Raw genomic sequence first — 20,367 nt, 5'->3', positions numbered from 1 at the left:
GGCCAAAGCCTATCTGTAAAAGAAAAAAAGAAGGGAAAATAGGAGATGCATGGAGAGGAGAGTCTCCAGGCAGGACAGGCAGTCCCCAGCCTCATGACAGCAAGAATTGGCTGGTTGCACCCACCAAACTCATGAATACCACACACACCAGGCACAGGAAGGGACTGGCAGCAGTGCTGAGGAAGGTGTTAAGGGCATTAAGTGACACTGATATTTTAAAAAGGAAGCTCAAGTTACATACATACAAGCCTTGCTTATGTGAAGTTAAGCCCTCCTTAAACACTTTGTTTAAAAAGCTTGTTGCTATAATGCAGGAAATGTCATGTATAAAAGAGCTTTATCTGAGTGCAAACACCTTACAGAGCAAGTTTGACCTTTGAGATCGTGTCTTCACCCCCATCAAGAACAGTCATTGCCCAGACACGTTAAGCAAGGTTTGCTGGGGGGAAGGAGGGAATGCAAGAGAGGAAAAAAAATAAAAATACATCTTCCCTCCATTTTATGACTGCAAAAGGCATTTCTAAGATATTTCTGTACAACTACAATAGTTTTCTTTCATTATAATGTTATCTCATTAAATATACATTTACCTGGACCTGATTCTTTACTTTTGGAACGATATAAGACATCTTTCACTAGGTAGCGAAATTAGACCAATTAATAAACGTGAAAGCCTCCTGCCACAAGGATTTCCCCTGAAAGGGCTTCAACAGCAGATGTAGCACTGACCTGCTTCAAGCAAGTTCACTGCCTGGTTTTCTCTGGCTATAAAGGCAGCAGCAGTTACAGAGAGTAACAAACCTGCTACTGTAATACATCACTCATCACAGCCTAGGGCATGACAAAGTGCTTGCTCTTGAGGGACTTGTGTGGCCCGTCCAAACAAAGACCACTTCATCCTGCATTTCCTAGAAATCCCTTTTTTAAAACACAGAATTAAAAAACCCTGATTTCCTGAGAGGTACCTATAGAAAGCACTGGGAAGCGTGAGCCACTCCGCAGCCTTCTCTCTTCTCTCTCAAAGCAGAGCTGCCTGCCTGCCCTTTCATGTAACAGCTCCGTGGCTGCCATCCCCTACGTCTTTCTTTCAGTTATAAATGAAATAACATTATAATCACTTGGGGGTTTATGCCTGTTACCTGGAGACACTGCCAGCAGCTTCCTCCTGCAGCCTGCTGAGTAGAGATTTGCAGCAAACCTAAATCAATCAAGCCAGCAAGGTCATCTTCACTGCAGAGCGAGGAATAAAGCCTTGATGAGCCTCAGACTCAATTCTGCCCCTGCTCCTCCTGACAACTCCGGCTCCCAAGAGCTCTGAGAGAGATGAAGGAGAACCACCACAAAAGCATCTCTCCACCACTGACCTTCCCCCTTCAGGGAACAGGGGTGCACATACATACATATGTGTGTGTATATACACACACACACATATGTATCTGTCTCAAATGTATACGTGCAAATCCTTAATTGCTCTAGCACTTCCCCACAAATAGAAGACAGAAATACAGTGATTTAGCATCTCTACAAACTATAATTCTGTTAAATTTGCTGTGGTTTGGTCAAGGAGGGATTTACTCAGCAGATGAAGCTCTGTTTGGAAAGGTACAATACTCAGATGGAGGTGTCCCAGCACTCTCTGGATGCTCTCCTCTTTTAATTCCCCTTCAGATGTTATGAATTTCCCACTCTCACTGGCAGTGCAGGGCAAGAAGTTTCCCAGGCTACCCGGGCATGAAGAGCAGGACTTTGAGCCTTGATCTTCAACCAAAGTGCTGGGGAGGGGCAGGAGGGAAGTTGTGTTTGGCCACCCGACACAGATCCTTCATGTTGCCCTTTCAGGAGGCTGGAATGACACTGGGTGTACCTTCCAGTGGGAGGTTTGCCATCCCAGCCTGGTTTAACCAGTACATTTGAGTCCCCACTCTCAAAAATTAAAGGACAACTGCCCAAAGCTGGCCACTTACAGCAAAAACACAGGATGGAACATGCCAGACTTCCCAATGCTATATGCCTTGTTCAAGTATCTTCCACAGGTGTACTTCTGCGAGCCTGCCGGCCCACTGGCCTGCCTCCTTTTGTGGATGGGGTTCCCAGCAGAGCTCCTACAGGGAACCCACCCTTGATCCATGGGAGAACCAAGGTGACCACCATACGGCAGCACCCATAGGAGGTGACACGGCAAACAGGGCAGATAAGCAGGACCCAAAGCAGCCAGCTTGTCCAAAAGGGCAGCCGGGAAGCTCTCCTAAAGCCCAGACAAGAAGTTCTCTCTTTACCAAGTTGCATGTCTAAATTGAATTTGGTTTAACTTAAAATATCATTAAGAATATCCTATCTTGCATCTCTTCTTGCTCACTTAATGCTGCCCATGGTGCTGTGTGGTGTCCTGCCACTTACTGCACTGCTCTTAAACCTCTTGGCACGCAAGATCTCCAAGGCAAAGGCGGCAGCACACAGTCCTCTGCACCTCCTGCACAACACCCGGGCTCCCAGCAGGGACACAGCAGTCCTTATGGGATTACAGACTCCATGTTGCAGCGGATCAAACACAGAGGAACTCTCTCCACACTGTCAGTCTGTCACCTTCAGCCCTTCAGGATGACTCTCTAGGAATGAAAACCAACCCAAACTGGATCATACATATAGCCACAGCACCACAGGCAAACACAGATACTGCCCTAACAGGACAGACCACCAGCAACTTCTCTGGCAGGATGGGCTCAAATCCACCCGGCAACTGGATCTAAGAAGAATGGACAATCCCATGGTTTGTTTGAAATGTTATAGAAGACACAGGTTGAATGTTAATCAGAAAGAAAAAAGTACTGATCATCAACATATCAATGGGCTCAGTTTAGCTTTCAGTGCTCATTCCTGTCTGGTGTGAGATGCAGGACTGAGCCTGTATGGATATTTCCAAGTTTCAAAGTTATAGCTATGGTTTTATCCCCAAAGGCTGATGGAGAAAGGACTGCAGCACCTCTGCAAAACACTTCAGGATTAAAAAATAAAGAAATAAGACCCCCTGTGATAGCATCATCCAAGTGACAATGCTCAGGAACAGGGTTTGGAATATTTTACAATGATTCTGTTATCCTCCAGCACACACAAGGATGTGAACATTTACTTTAGCTAACCACAGCACGCATGAACACACACACACACACACACACTAACATGAACAGGCGTGCTTTCCAATGTGTGGCAGTTGAGGGAGTCTAACTAGAAGATTAAGATACAGCCATATTTCACTATTATGTACCATTGAGGCACCACAAGAACCACTGCAGCTCCTTTCTTATGCACATAATCACCATATTGACAGAACTGGCACCAACCCCAAACTGGACACCACTTTTTTGTCCCACCACACAAAGAGAGGCAGACACAAAGACAAGCAGTGACGTTACATTGGCTCCGAAAGAAAACAAAACCCAAGTCACTGTTCTTCATTGCACACTCTCTGCCTGGATAGCAAGAAAACATACTCTAAGAAATCACTTTCAAACATCAGTTTTTGCATAAAGAGTTGACTGTTTTGCATGGTAACTAGGCATGAAATTATATCAGCTTCAATGCAGGCTGCTCAGGGGGTTTTCTGTGTTGGCCATCAGTCAGAGGCATGAGTGCTCCCACTTAGATTTCATGCAGATGCCACACCAGAACATGTCCCATCAGCATCATGCTTGTCACTTAAGTGCAGGATGGTTTTGCTGGTGTGCCATGCAGCTGAGTCTCAGAGTGTATTGCTTTCTTGGCAGGTATTCCTTCTTGCCTAGGGGAGACTGAAACAGGGGAGTTCTACTGCTAGAAAAAAATAAGATTGTTGTAGCCCATCAGATATGATTTCTAGCTTAAAGGATTAAAGCTGTGTCACAGCAAGAGCCAGGGAAAACAGCAGGTTGTTCCTCAGCTTGCACCTTGTAACATTTTACTGTTTACTTGCACTTTAAACCAATTTACTTTCTGAAAGAATATCTCAGTCTGTCACCACCACACACTCCCATATTCTCATTAGAGAACCTGCCTGCAACTAAGATTAAGCACATTTAAGATTCACATTGTCCTCACACTCCTTAAGGAGATGGTTTCTTCAGCAAGTGACTATTTCTCCTCCAGTCTCAGTACTTCCAATCTCACCTATTATGACAGTGTTGGCCCTCTGCAATGGTGAGCACTTGTAAACCAACTCCCTGGGTTTACACAGGCACCTGGACTCTCCCTCATGGAGAGAAACTGGTTCACTGTGAACAGCAGTTATAAAAGGAGCAACATCTGCTTCGTAACCACTCAGCAAGAGCGTTGCACAAGAGCAGTTACTTTAGCCAGCCTGATATTGCAAATGCCAAAGGAATTTGGTTCCCCTCATATCTCTACTCATGGGACCTCAGTTTAGAATATTTGAAATTGCTTGGACTCCACCACACTCACAAAACCCCCCAGGGTTTCACTCTGGCTCTCCTGCTTTCACCACCTTTCACCTTCAGGAGGTTCTTCCCCGTTCCTCCACTTTGTTCCCTGGTGCCAGCAAAGCAGCTCATCTGCACCCCTGCCAGCAGCTCCCCCCTGCTTGATTGAGAAATCATCTTCCACGGGTGCTCTGGGCCATGGTTCACAGAGGCTGATGGAGAACATGGAGAACCACAGGTTTGTCTGCAGGGCTCTCCACTTCCAGCTCACTTTGTTCCTGCTTTGATGCCCTCTGGGAACTGCAGGAGACAATGCTGATAATTTTTGCAGTTTCCACCTGTGACTCTTCTGCACTGCATTAGTGGGGAGGGACATTTCCTGAGCCCACTGTCAGAAAAGGCCCATTCTGGCAGAAAATTTGGTTCTCCCTCTCCCTGTCGAAAACAAGTCTGTTCCTGCCTCACCTCCCTGCAGCCCTGACTGTGGAATTTTAATTGAAGTGACTGGTGAAAGAGGGGAGGGAAGGTGCGGTTTGGCTGCAGGACACAGAGTCAGGACCTCTTAGACTCTGCACCTTGCCCTGATGATGCCTCCTCCTGTGCCCTGGGGATAACCCTGTGCCATGCTGGGAGAGCTGTGGTGGAAGGAGCATGGGAAAGGTTTGCAAAGAGCTTTGATGCTGAAGCACAAAATTCCAGACCCAAGGTAACAGTTCCCCCAACGCACTGGGAAATCAGGTTCCTCCAAGTTTCCCTGCGAGCAAGGTCAAAACCACACTTCTTCAAGCTTGCTTGAGAATGACAGCCAGGCTAAAATTAAGTTGAAAAGTAACTTCTCACCCTCTTGTGAAAGAGGCCACAAAAAGCCTAAATGCATCTTCAAAGCCTAAACAGCTCTTCAATGAGAAATACTCCCCAGAGAGGAGAGCAAGTATGGGCACATGTTCACAAGCCAGAGCTGGGAGCTGACGCCAGGCCCTGGGCAGGGCAGAGCTGCTGTTCTCGAGTGATGGAGACTCAGTGGTGGGGAGGTCCCGGGTATGTTCCAAGTCACCTTTTGCCACTCTCATCTACCAAATTTCAATATTTATCCATGCTAATGGAGCAGAAGGGAACACCAACGTCAAAGCAAAAGAGCTTACGTGAAACAGGGCACATTCCTCTTATGCTCTTCCTTTACCTCATGAGACCTATCTTACAGTAACTTGATTGAAAGCTGGTTTTCCACCAAATCTCTACTTTGAATCAAGACACCAGCAGTGACAGCATCAGAATGCTATTTGGGCCTGGAACTGAAGAGCTGTCAGATAGCTTTGTGGGGTTAAAATAAAAACCAACACAGAAAAGCAAACACAGGAGCCGAGAGATGGCAAACCTTAAGATGTCTGAAAGCCAAAGGAGACAAACATCAGAGATTCAGAACTCACCAGAACGTTGTCCATTTACAAAGCCTCCTCTCACTCCTTCCCCTACATTTCAAAAGATGAGTGTGCATTTCTGAGTAGGACTGGTTTCAGCGAAGTCTCTTTGTGAAATGAGCACGAGGACATGTGCAGGGAAAAAATTATCAGGCCAGGAGGGGGAGAAGATGGGGAAATTAATCCAGAGGCTGCAACAGAGTACAAAATCTTTAGGAAGTCAGGGTTTTTTCCAGTTGTTAAGTGCCTTGTGAAGGACAGGAGTCTCTCTGTGCTGGTGCATACCCTGTCTTTCAAGCCAGGTCTGTCTCTGGAGCAGAAATTCAACACAGCCTCCCCCAGAGAAAGTTCTATTGTCCTGCAGTCACATTGCTAAATTCAGACATTTCATTCAAAGTATGAAACAGATTCCAGTCCTGCTTTTAACAGGAGAATCCATCTACCACTACCACTCCATCACATAACTACACCAGCTTTGTTCAGGGCAGGACACAGCACAGCTCCCTAGCCTCAAAAGGAAAGGGAGGCAACATATAAACAACGTATCACTGTACATCACAGCCTCAGAGCCTGCATACCTCAAACAGTAACCAGCGCTAACAGTCTGAGGCACCTCGACAGATGTATAGCCAAGCAACTATAAAAGAGCCTTTGTGCTTGCTGAACAGAAACAAGGCATTTTCTGTAAGGGAGAAGGCCTTGACCACCTACCAGAACACATGGGGTTACACATTTCACACTTCCCCTGCACCAGGAACCACGAGGGCAGATGGCACAAAGCAGATGCCGTGGACTCAGAAACGACCCGCTTTCTGCAGAGCAATATCAGGCATCTGGAGGAGCCACATCACAACCAGAAGCAAAATGACACTGCCCTCACCTTCCACCTTCCTTGCTCACAGTTCCCCTACCAGGACTATACCACTTGGTTTCACTGTGAGCAGACCTGCAATTGAGCAGATTTGCCCCTGCACTAGAGTCCCTGCAGAAGATCAGCATGAACACTTCTGATTCACCACCCAGAGCTCCAGACAAAGCTCTTCATCCTAATGCTTGGGCACCCAAGCATTTTATATATTTTGAAATACCCTTTTCATCTTCACCCTACTTTCCAGTTCTGAAATTAGGCTAATTCTTTAAGGCTGCAGGAGCTCTGGTGTTATTTTTGGCCTAGAAAAGATAAGAAACCACGTGGACAGTTTCTCCTGAATACAAGCACACGCAGCAGTGATGCTCCCATCAGCAAACCACACTATTCCACAGGAGCAGAGGTGGCTTCCAGCTGGGCCCAGAAAAATGCAGCAAGACAAAGTGCATCTGCAAAAGGCTCTCGCAGTGACCACACAGCACATCTCAACTCCGAGGAGCCAAAAAGGGGCGGGGGAGGGGGAATATTACATGAAAAAGCCAAAAAGAAAAATTGCTATGTCCAAAATCTGGAAAAGTCACAGCTCAAACATTCCCAGGGAAACAAAGGCCCTGCTGCTTTATGAAGATTAAATCTACGATTGTCTCTCAGTTGTTGGTTGTTTTTTGTTTGTTTTTTAAATAAAGATCCCCTTGGCCAAAGATGTTAGGAAGTGTCTTAATAGGAGAAGGATATAAACCCAAGTACGTCAGTAAAATGATCTGTGATAATGTTGAACAAACAAGGGAAGGGAAGGTGATGGTGAGGTTTATTGACATATCATCTGTGCTAAGGGTAAGTTCATTTCCCTTTTGTCATGACAGCAAAGATACACAGGCAAGGAACAGTATTTGTGCTGACCTGGACAATGAACGTGAGAGGTGTGTGCTCTGGAGTCACTCTGCTCAGACAAGAGGGGCTTTTAGTGTGACATCTGGGCTGAAGGCTGTATGAAACCATTAAAAATACTGTGTCAGGCGTTGAACCCATTCTGCACCCACACACTGAGGGGGCTGTAGGAAACAGGATTATAAAACCTCAGACTTCAGATACAGACAGCTCCTCAAGTATTTATGCAGAATTACACACGTTATTAATTCTCAACACCCACTTACTAAGAACTTTCTTTGTCCTTAATAAGGACAAAGAATATTGCCTTTAAGCAGAGATGCTGAGGATGAACTCTGCTGTCCCCTGGGCAAATGTTTTTTCTCTCTGTAAGGCAGTAACATACTAAAAAGTATGGTTACAAAGGATTAAGGCAGCTCAGTTAATGCAAGCTAGCACTCTCTCCTGCATTCCTCACTAATACAGTGGTGACATAACCAGCCAAAACATGTAGCTTTAATTCAAATAAGGTTTAAAGAAGTTACTGCCAAGTAATTACACTCATTGAAGGCCTATGAGCAGAGGAACCTTCATTAAGACTCTGCTGCCATTCTCAGACCACTTTTCTAACCAGTTGCACCAATGTGAAGTGGCAACCATGAACAAGAGCAGGCAACGAGTTTTCATGAACAAACTTGTACTTGCCTTTCAGAAAGCACACTGACACAAGGCCTGAGCATGGCCAAGAGGACAGCAGGCAACAATGCAGCATCCAAATGCTGTCTGCCTCCTCCGAAAAGCTGGGGCAACCCAAAGATAGACAAGTTTTATGTCTTTATTTTTCTCACAACATGCTTTTCTTTGCAGCTGGAAGAAGGTGACAATAGTGATTCTGGAACTGCAATTAGCTTTCTGCCACCCTTTTCTGCTTTCTAGTGAACTGCTGACTGTGTCCAAACTATGGTTTGCCATTTATTTCATTGCTACTCCTAGCCTCTGTTTAAGAACCTGGGCTTAACCCACAAAGAGTACTGTATGCTTCTGAAGACTTCTTCTAAGAAGAAAAATACAGCACTCAGCTAGAAGTCCCTAAAGCCATTCAGTAGCAAGGATTAAACTCAGAGATTCGGATGGAGCTTAGATCCAGTGGGCATGACCCTACCTGTGCTCTCTTCATTGCACAAGAGCAAGTCATGCCTCTTCCTAAACCTCTTTCTAAGCTAATGACTCTAAAGCACTGGGTCTAGGAGCCCCATCTCACAGCTCTCATAAATATTTAGGGCTCCCATCCTGTACTGCCACATGCTCTCAGCCATAAACCAGGACAGATGGAAAATGAAGGAGTTTGACCTACCCTAGCAAGGCTCCCAGGAGCTCAGTAAGAAGCTTAGCACTGGAGCTTCTTCTGCAGCCCTGGAAGTAAGGCACTGCCAGCAACACAGGTAAAACAGCATTACACAGACTGCTGGGTGCTTACTTTGAAAGAGGGCTCACTGTAGTGGCTTTCCTCTGATCAGCAATCCTTCACATCAGGGTACAACACTGCAGTGTGGATAAAGTATAAATGCATAAATGGGCATTTCCTATTCAAGAGTCTTCAAAAAAAAGCTTTTGGGTCATCAAAATTTAAATGACATGCAGGCTTTGGCTCTTTTACTGAAGTCACCATCACCACATAAGCTGAAAGTAAAGGCATGAAGCTCAACTGGTTCTCAAGAATCCCTCCTGATAAAAATCAGTCAAACCTTTGTCTTTGCTTCATTACTGTAACAGTACTTTGAAGTTGCTCAAAACACATCTAAAAGACACCAGCAGAAATTCACTTTTATGCAAGAAACTACCAGAAATAACTGGAACTCAGTCTAAGTTCTGCGAGGACCCCCATACACACTTTCAGCTGAAACTTCAGGATTTAGGAAAACAAAACCAGTTGGTTCCCCAAACTCTTCTAATTATGTTCCCAACTTCTTTGTGACACAGAAAGGTCATTTTGGTCTAGGCATGCAGGAAGATAATCCCCACCCTTCAGGCAATCAGGATTTTTGCCAAGATTTTAGAGGTCTCCAGCTGATAACCATGGAAGTTCACACCACCAGGAGTCCAGATAAGCTTTTAACAGGAAATTAGTGCCAGAATGTTTTAAGCATTACAAGGATCAATTAAAGGAGGTGCAACAGTCCAGAAGAGTAGAATTAAGTTCTCTGCTCCAAGTCAGATAAGTTTGGAACACAGAACAGCAGTAGCAGCTCTTCAGCTGGGAGGTTTCTACAGGAAATGAGGTTAGACAAATCCTGGACAATTAATCCTCTGTGCAGGCAGAGTACTCAGACCATGAGCAGTGGACAACAGCGCAGAGCACCCAGTTACACTGCTACCTGCCTGCTGCAAGGATGGGGTGTTCCAAGTTGTCATCTTGCATCTTCCCTGTTCAGCAATGAACAAATGATTCCCCCACCATCAGCATAAAAGCCAAGCTCCTTCTAGACATATGTTAAGTGCGCTTGGGTACAATGCACGGGAGCATCAAAACCCAACGCATCCATCCACTTAAAAGAGCTGCTTTTTGTTTCTTCTCTGTAATAATTCCATTGTTTTTTATTAAAAGAAATCCAGTATTTCTCAAAACACCACCCTCCAAGTACAATACAGCACTGAAAGTATTTGAGGTAAGGTGGTTTCCATCATCCCTTTGGTGACCTCAGCTAGTTTATATTAAGCCCCTTCCCCACTTCAGCACTTCATTTCTATTTCCCATTACTAAAGAAGTCTGGCTTTTCTCTCCCGTGCTTACAGGCTCTGACACCTCCACGGTGCTGGCACTTTAAGCTGCTCACAGAACTTGCCTTTAATAGATTTGAGTGCAGAAAAGCAAATATTCTCTCCAAATTTACATGATTAACACACACAATCCCAATATCCAGGTTATAGTTACCCTGCACATGTAGATCAGCCAAAAACTTCCATTCTGAGAGCCCAGCTGAAGACACTTCATGTCCACTTCAGCTGAGAAAGACAATTTCTTTATTAGTATTTTTTTACTGTCCAGTCACAAGGGACATTTCACAGAGATTCTGTTTGTACAGAGGTAGCCATGAAGTGGTTTATTCTCCCACCCTCATCTTTTATACACAGAGATAAGCACTAAATAAAATGGAAAAGGAAACTTGCCAACTCATTTTGGTCAGACATAATTGACCCATGGGAGAAACCCAACTACACAGGTATTACTAGGGCTATATATTGATCAGATTTGGAATTTAGCAGTGTCCTTCCAAGATCTCCACTCAAGTGGGATTCAGCTACAAGAGGCAGTGCAGTGTGCAGCTCTGATCACAGCACAATGTTATTTCCTCCAAGTACCAAGTCTCACAGCTCCAGCAAGCCATGAAGTAAGAATCTATCCTGCAAGACAGCAATGGCTTTTTCCATCAGTTCAGAAGAGAAAAATACATTAGATAAAGCTTCTAGTCTCAGATGTACCTCCCTCTGCCCATCCCCACTGCTGCTCAACACAACAAACTCAAATCCTCAAGTAGCTTCTGAATGCCTTAGTTAAGAAACTGGGATGATGAACTGTTTTATTCGAGTTCTTTGTCCTGCCACAATGAAGGATTAGCCTTTCCTGACTTGTCCTCAAGGTAACAACTAATCCTGATGGCTGCCTAAACTCAACAGGCTGCACAGATCCTCATTTCTCACCGAACCACTGCACTTCAAGAAGATAATAATGGGGACAAAAGCAACACTTCTGTTTGCTGGATTCGTGGCTGAAACTTCCTGAGTCTGCACCACACCATCAAAGCCCCCATTTCAGCAAGCCTCAGCTTAGGCATTAGATCAAGTCATACAGCTAACCAGGGGCAGATTAACCATGTGCTCACAAAAACTGGGTCAGTCTCAAACAGTCTCTACGGACTGGAAAGGCATGTATGTGTAAGCACAAAGCACACAGGCTTCCTCTTTTAAAATGATGGCCAGCAGAAAGTCAGTGAGATCCAGACTCAAGTCACTTTGTTACAATGCTTAGCTCTATATAAAAAGTGATTCTTGCTTTCTACAACAAACAAGAAACCTTTCCAAGTTCAGAAGGCACTAACAAATGACTCAGTGATGTCAAGTTTTCCCTCTTTGAAATACGTGGTTCTCAAACATTTAATTATTTTTAAAGTGCAAGAGCCAGGTCAGGACTTGGGTGCAGATCTGAGATCTCCTATTCCAAACCCTCCTAACCCACGTCTTGGTTCCACAACTACAAACTACAGCCTCTACTCTCTCCTTTGACCTCTCTGCCCTGCTCCTATGTATCAGTCTCAGACCAAGCCCCATGCATCACCTTCTCTGCCCAGATAATGCCCTTCTCTAGTGTTACCTGTCTGTCCTCTGACAAAATGCCATTCCTCATCCCCAGAATAGATGGCCACCCACTTCCAACTTACTCTGAAGCCGAAGAGATATCTCAGAAGTGTTTCAAAGATAAAATTCAGTGCTTAAGGTAAGATGATTTACAAACATCTACTCTAAAGCACTGGGCATGTTTGTAGCTTCCCTCTCTCACACACACACACGATTTGTATCATATGTTTCCTGAACAAAGAAATGCAATGGGCTACACGCAGACGGTAAGATAAGGTATCTGTTGCTGTCAGGGTTTACCAAGTACCTATGCTCTGACTTCAAAACAAACATACAAGCTTTGAAGCCAGGACAACATATACGTATTAGAGTGTCCCACTTCAGAAGCACCACTGGATGTTCCCACCACAAAGACAAGTCTGCTCTTCCACTTGCTGTCTTGTGTCCAAGGCAGGGGTCCACAGAGCCAGAGCAACCAAATAATCACAGCCCAACCCCACTGCACTGAACCAAGATGCTGCAGAGCACCCTGCCCAAAGCACCTCTCACAGACCTCGTCCTGCCCTGCTCTGAAATGTACAGCTCTTGCTGCTGTGTGTGCTGTGTGCCAGACGTTAGCCAACTACAAGCAGGATGAATCTTCTTTTTCATTAATAGAAGGTTCTTTCTTAGAGGATAAAGCAAGGTTAGCCATCAACTGTTGCATTTGTCCCCAGTCTTTCAGTTCTGATCAATCACTGCAGCACTTTTTATCTTGTTTTAACTTCTGGCTATCTTACAGAAAACCATAAGCTTCAGTTTTGCCCATGGGAGAGTCCATTCCAGACACAGTATGTGCCAATGTACTTGGCACATACAACGTGCACTTGAAGGGCTTTTCTAACTTCAGCAGATTTCAGAGTAGCAATTATCTTCAATTACTCCAGATGAAAGACCACACAAAACCTTAATTCAAATCCTCCTTCTCCCAGAAGCCCCCCGCTACCCCCAGCCACCACTGCTCTACTTTTTCCCTCGCTAATGCCCAAAAAGTAGGATCTACGCTTCCTTGATGCTCATGTTTCCCAATGGGATCACTCCTCTTGTCACAGCTTCTTTTCCACATACATTATTAAAAAAACCCTGTCTCATTTCAGGACATTTAGGGAGTCCTTGTTGCTAGTTTGGAGGAAAGCACTGCCCCCACGCAGACACACTTGCTTCTTACCTAATTTCTCCCACTACCTTGACCAGAACAGAAGGAAAACCAGACAAAACATCTGCACCAACAGTCAGGGGTAGTGTAAGCTGCATCCAGCTATTTCTATTGTGCTGCAGGATATGAACCAGTCAGCATCATCTGAAAACAGGGTTAGAAGGGTTTTATTACTGAAGAAATTAATGGGATATCTCAGCACTGCCTTGATTTCCAGCAGCTACAAAGAGCTTGTATAAGAGTTTCCAGTGTTCTTAAGGTGAGGATATTAAACACAAATTAGAACAATACTCAGCAGCAGCTACAAACAAGGCTGAAACAACACTGAGCTGCAGAGTGATGCTTTGTAATTCAGATGAATTTAAAGGAAACATTAGACTCAAAGTGAAAACTGAGCTCGGCAATACGTTGGAATTGTTTAAATCACAAATGAGGTAGCTGGTCACTTAAGCTGCAACCTGTGAATAGCCAAGACCATGCACATGGCAGTGTATGAGAAAACAAAACTACCATGTCTCTGTGATCCACACAGGACAAACTGGAACTCCTGGCACGAGGAATGAGAGAAGAAAGGAGACAAATATATAAACTTTTCCTGAGAAGAACAGCAGCAGTGTGCCACAAGACCAAAATACCAGTATTCACTAGAAATGCAAAACCACTTCCTAGCAAGTTCAGCACAAGCCTTCTGTCCTCTTCAAGGACTGTGCTCTATCTCGCTTCATAAACTCTCAAGCCCTCATCTGTAATCTTCAGAGGTTTCACTGCTTCATTCTTTCCAAGATTTTTTACTTCCAGTTTGCTGCATATAATCTGTAGCTCCAGCTGCTCTTTACTTTTACAATGGTGATAAGCCTTGCCATAGAAAAATTACCATTTCAGAGGCGTGTCCCATCTGTGACTCACTCGATACGTGTTAAGTACGGTAACAGCCATAGACCTGGTCACAGGAGCTTAGAATCTATCGAGGGCTGCAAACTGCCCCTGAAGCAGCAGCCTGGGTGAATGAGATGAAGCTCTCCAGAGCCCAGGGAGCTTCAGTTCTCCTCAAGCTTGCACATACCATTCCTGCCTCTTCTCTGGGGTGAGATGAAACAGGAAGTCCAAAGAATCCCAGTGTCAATTCCTTTGCTGTTTTTGCTGAAAAGCTCCTGACAGCAGGAAACGTGAACAAATCTTTACAAGTCTTGAAACGGGCAATAACCGGTGCCACTGATGAAGTGGTCTAAGCAGCACCGCAGAGAGCAGCAGAGTGACAGAAACACAGGAAGGGGGGAAAAAGGGGTTTTGAGACAGACTGCTGTGAGCAGAAAAAAAACATAGAACTGGGCCTGGAGACGAATTTTGGCACAGCACCAGAGCCAGGGAAGATGAGCAGCACAGTAAAGACATTGTGGGATCTTAAAATCAGAGAAAGGGGGCAGTGACAGTCATGGAGATGAGTAAAACAACTCTGGGCATAGAGCCCACCGCACAAACAGCACAGGGAAAAGCCACCCGTAGTGAGGTCCAGCAGGACATTCCATGTCCGAGATGCTAAGAACGAAACCGAAATGCTGGGGCATGACTGCAAAGACTCGAGCTCCTCATCTGTGCTGCCACTTGGGCCTCTCCAGAATAGGAAGTGCAGGAAGCAAAGGAGAAGTCTGAAGTTTGTGTTTTCTGAGGCCAGCGCCGTTTTGTTTGCTGAGCCTTGTGCTGTAGCTGTTTCTCTTTCAGTGGGAATTGTGAGGGATGTGGTGGCTGTGCCCCAGCAGAGCAGGCACAGATAAACCTTTTGCTCTGTCAGAAGCTCACTGAAATCCAATGCTTTGCAGTTCACTTGCAGTGGCCTGTTACTTGATGTTCACGACTGTACAAGACATGGAAAACGTCGCTTTTACCCCAAGCTTTCCTAACACAGCTGTTCTGACAGCTGTGTTATTTCACACAGCTATTGCTTTATCTTAAATAAAATACCAGGCACTTTTCATCTAGTTGTCTGGGCAATGAGAGGACCAGATCAAAAAACAGAGGAAAAAATGACAGGTTTTTAAATTGAAAAGCCTCAACTAAATGAGAGTGGATTTACTCATGCAGAAGCAGCAAGCTTTCATCACCAGAACTCTTCCCTCTCTCCAAAGCAGCTGAGCCCTAACATCTCACACTCAAGGGTTACTTCTGAACATCTTACAGTTTATACACTTCACACAAATCAATTTTGAGAATCCAGCACTGTTAAATACAGATAATTTAGCAGTAGCTGATCAAACAAAACTGATTTTGAGAAAAGCCCAATCTAATTCTGTCAGGTAGAATTCCCAGTGCGGTTGTGTGCTATCGTTAGCTGTTACAAGCCAAAATGCGATCATATTGAATTTAGGAGGTCTTTGCCAGTTTCAGTAAGACCAAAATGCTGACTTTCAGTAAGTTATCAAATGCCACATGGTGCAGGCATTCACACCAGGAGTTATTTCAACTAAGAACGTCTAAAGGAAAAATTTCATGCTGCTAAAGACTGTGGAAAAAATTACTGACTCCTTATGAATGGCTAACCACAATGCTGGCAATACATAAACTAGTTCCAGGTCTGTAAGTAGGGAACGTGGAGAGCCACTGTTAGTCCAGAAAGTTTTTATGCACAAAAGATCTGAATGAATTAGTGAAGCTGGAAACCTCCTTCCCCTACCTCAGAGGCATCACTGAACTGTGAACTGAAACAAAGCAACAGCTTTTAGGAACAGAAAGTCGGTGTCAAAAGTTTAACACAAGTCTTTGCCAGTGGGTCAGCAGCAGCATCTGTCGTCATCCATGGCCACAGCTCTGTCACACGGGCAGAAGAATCCCCCTTTTTACCACATCTCATAAAAGGACAAAGCAAGAGCTGCATAAAAGTCACAAATGTTTGTGTAAGAAGATAAACTGTTCACCCTCTCTTCTGCCCTCAACTTGTCCTTTATTTCAACCAGCGTTTTCCCTGGGAACTAGAGAAGCTGCAGCTCAACCCCTGCAGGTGTTTTCAGTCAGTCTGTAAACACCCAGGACTCAGAGCTCAGTGCACTGGACAGAAGCCCCCTCACCCTTGGGAGTAGGAACAGCAGGAGGAAACTGCCACAAACAGGATGGAGACTCTTAGTTTTTTCCCCCCAAGATGCTAAATTTGCAGCCACACCAGTGTGGGCAAACCCAGAGTTCTGCTGCAAGAGTGGTGGCTTGTCTCTGCTGACCCCAAGGACAAGCTGAGCAGGCTTCTGCAGGATGGGGCTGCCAGCGAGTCCCCTGAGCAGCAGCAGACTTGTGCTGGGAGGCAGCTCAGCACACAGAGTGACAGTGCCAGCTACCATGAGACATCTCTGCTGTGGCTCTTAAGCTTAGGGAAAAACCATCACTGTCAGGCAAACAGCTGTCAGCCTCGCACATTTCAATTGTGGTAGGAAACACAGTAATTGTACCATCCATTTTCCACAATGACACCATGATATACCCAGCTAAAGAAGATAAAAGAGGCTTGGACAGCCAAGTCTGCAGGGACCTGTGGTCATTTTGATTTAAGCTTATTCCCTTTCTGTCTAAACAAACATATCTGTTATGAATGATTACTGCTCCTCTCCCCATCCCAAAATGCCTTATGTCAGGCTCCACTTCCCTTCTTACTGTTGCACTTCCATATCTGCATCAGTCCTTCCCAGGGTAATACTTGTAGGAAAGAGAGTGTAGAAACTACGTAGTTGCATGGTCAAGAGCTCTGGAGGAACTGATGCGCAGCAGTCCAACAGCAATCCCCTGCTGTCAGCCTCTCCCACCCTCTCTACCTCACCCAAAACACACACCTCACTCTCCGTGACCTCGTCCTTACCTCGTAGGACCATACACACTGCACTCCTGCAAACCTCCGTACGCATCTTCCCACTTCCACGTCCTCATGGGTGGTGTACATCTCTCGCAGGCACTCGCCAATGTGGGGCACCATCCTCCGCAGGACCTCCCGGCTCATGATCACTCCTGGTCCCCCCATGCAGAAGTTCTCGCCTGGTTCCAGCGCCAGTTTCCCCATCTCTTCTGTGGTGCCAAGGCCAGTCTGCCCAAGGAAGAGGGGCTGGCTGCTGTTCAAGCTCCTGAGAAAGTTCTCCAGTTTGTCCCCTTTGATGTAAACGTCGTCATCGGCTCTCATAAACCATTCATATTTGTCCAAGTAGTGGTCATGCATGTATTTGAGCATCATGAATGATTTCTTCTGGGGTGGGTAAGAGTCATCTACACCTGGAAGCGGCACGATGGGGATGGGAATAGAGGTGTCCGAACCCTCACTGGAGAAGAATTCAACCTTGCCAGGAATGGTTTTGGACCACGTTCTAGATTGAAAAAGACAATAAGGACTAGTTAAGTATGCAAAGCAAGACAGGCAGAGAGTGCTACCAGAGACAACTCAAAGGAACTACACCTCATCTGCTTTACAAATTGCCTTTTTAAATGCCTTGAAGGGTTATTTTTTTCCATGCAAATGAGGACATTCATACAGCACACAGAGCAATTGGTATAACACACAAAAGATTCTGCTATGACAAGCATCTGATTATCATTTTTGCATCTCTATCTGGTAGAAAATTCATTCAGTAGTAGCAGTTCACTACTGGCGGACAGGATTGCTTAAACGCACTCAGCACTGGTCTACCAGCTGTTGGTCACGAGAGTGAGGCCAAAGGGAGCAAAGATGGACAGACTGGATTTAATGCCTCCAAAGCTTCCCTGCAAGTTATTCAGCATCGGGTCCCACTTTCCATTCCCTCTAAGCCCCACGAAAGCTCAAATGCACATTCAGAATTACTGACTTCCACAGAGTAAGAAGATGTAAATTTCACATGAACCTGTGAGGAAACCACTCAAACAGCAACTTCTCCAGATGCAACGTGGAGGAGTATGTAGGGTTTTGATGAAAGAAAATGCTCCTGTTTGTGGCAGATGGAGGAGCACAGAGCACGGTAGTAGCAGTCACCTCAAATGGGTTTGTCCATAGTAGAAAAGTAGCCCTAAGCAATGCATGCAAAACGTGATCCCAACAGATGACCTTGTGCTACAAACACCAGCATCTCCAGCAGCTTTCCACACACTTCAGACCAGATTTTAGTAGAGGGGAACATGACAAAAGAGGAGCCTTTTCTGTGCGAAGCAGCACAGCAACAACATCTGCTCCACACCTTGTGTGCTCCTCTCTGCCAAATCCAACCCATCTGCATGGGCAAACTGGGTCACTTCTGGTGCAGGAAGAGATGTAGGATGATTCCTCAAGGCAGACTGCAGAACACTTAAGCTCCCTCAGGAAGGATTTTCAATCATGTAACTAACAGCCTTGCCCTAAAAAAGCGGTAATTTTAAGCTTTCAGTAGCATTTTCTCAGGTTCGACCTGGGAAAAAGCAGAGGTCACACAGGCTTCACAGAAAACTCTTTTCATTGGGAAACCAACAGGTTTTGCCCCTTTTTCTATAGGGGGATAATATTTTCTAATTATGTTTGGTGACTCTGCTCAGAATATAACCTACATTCAAAGCTCTCAAGGTAAAGAACACAGTATTCCCTCAATGCATCACTGTCACTTTTACCAGATGCCTCTCAGCACTGGTTTCTTGCCAAAAGCAGACCAGATTTTGGGCAGTACACACCATCTGAAATTTGAAATCTCCAGAATTAGCTACTGTACAAAAGCTGAAATGTAAACTTATTTCAGGAGAAAAATAATCCTTAAGTTCCACTGGGAAATGCAAAGGTATTTAATTAATACTAACTGAGCATCAACTTCAACACCTTCACAGTTACACGCTAATGCAGCTTTGTGTGATGAATATCACCCTACTACTTTAAAAGCTTTATCTTCTGGATTTCTCACTGCCATGGGTAGTGCTTCAAAGGAAAAGCTTAGATCCCAGCTTCTCAGAGGAGCACAGAGTAAAGCCAATGGAAATATTCCTGTTGACTTCACAACAGAGGTGATAAAGTCTTAAATCATCAGTGATGCCGTTAATGCACAGTACCAGCGGTCATAAATTCACATCCTGTTAAAGCATTGTAAACTGCCCATTTTGAAATGAGACATGCTCAGATCTTGAACTTTCACTAACTGTTGAGGAAGTTCTGCTGTTTATTTTCTGACACCCATACTCCACATAAAAATCATCTGGTCTTCAATGAAAAGGCTACACAGTAGATTGCTCTTCCCATATCAACTCCCGCTCGGGTTTAAAAGACTTCTTCACTAAAGGTACTTGATATATTCATATTTTAACCTCCTAGAAAGAAAATGCAGAAGCTGCTGAGCAACACAGCTCAGCTCATCCATGGTGACCAGTTCCCACTGCAGCTCTGGGTGGACCCAGGACACTTTCCAGCCAATCAGCAGATGAAGTTATATGTTGGATCCCAGTTTAACTTTACTCCCTGCCCTCCAACCAGGCACCCTCACCTCAGGACCCCCCAAAGTATCATCAAGAGAATAGTTTCCATTCAGTGGACAAGAAACAAAATGCATATTCATCCATGAACCTTGGCACTTTTGGTTCCCAATCATCGTATTGCATTAAACCCCTCAGCTCAAAGTCCGTTTGACCCCATCTTAACATGGATCTAGGCCATATTTAAGTTTCATACTAAAACAGGAGCAAACCAGAGACATACTCCTGTGTAGGCTGGGGGCACAGAGCACACAGAAAGACCATGCCCAAGGATCAGTGTGCGACTTGGGTTGGCATGACAATGTTACGTCAGCCTTGGGATCTACGTTGACCATGGCCCAGCATGGCTTAACTAAAGCCTTTGTTCATTTCCTGTGACAAGACAATTTCTAGGATGAAATTGTGTTACTTGTAACGGTGGCTTTGAGCGTTTGCTCAAATTCAGAGGGAATATGCTCCCATATCGAAAAAGTGCCTGAGTGTGTCAACACAAGCGCTGCTCAGCAGAGGCTGAAACAATGGGAGTCACCATGTGCTGCTCCTTATGCCTAAGCCACAGCTCACTGCTCAATGTGGCCCTTTTTTGGGTTGAGAATACAAAAACAACAGTCTGCTCAGGAAACATGTTGCTGCACTTGGCCAAAGAAGCCAAACCACTATTGTAAGATGAACTGTAAGTACATTTTTCTGACCTCAGCTATCAGCAGAACTAAGGACTGGTAAATGCAGGGACGAATTCCGATCAAAGCTACTTTTAACTTTTCTATCTCACATTGCGAAAAATCAGACCTGACTCAACCACAAGTGATTCTGCAGATCAGTGTGTTAACAGCT

General features: G+C 45.0%; 1 protein-coding gene across 1 annotated transcript in view; it reads right to left on the bottom strand.

Annotated features, from left to right (window-relative positions):
- CHSY1 (chondroitin sulfate synthase 1) overlaps positions 1–17,441 on the bottom strand; it is a gene marked incomplete at its 5' end in the record, with an annotated part of 63,913 nt that extends 46,472 nt beyond the window's left edge. The window contains one exon of the mRNA XM_010017659.1: positions 16,946–17,441. Within this exon, the coding sequence (XP_010015961.1) occupies positions 16,946–17,441 (496 nt within the window). The remainder of the gene's footprint in view (positions 1–16,945) is intronic.
- Between the last annotated feature and the right edge of the window lie 2,926 nt (positions 17,442–20,367).

The sequence above is a fragment of the Nestor notabilis genome, unplaced genomic scaffold (assembly GCF_000696875.1).
Source record: "Nestor notabilis isolate BGI_N333 unplaced genomic scaffold, ASM69687v1 scaffold30850, whole genome shotgun sequence".
Lineage (NCBI taxonomy): Eukaryota > Metazoa > Chordata > Aves > Psittaciformes > Psittacidae > Nestor > Nestor notabilis.
This window is presented reverse-complemented; position numbering and strand designations above follow the sequence as displayed.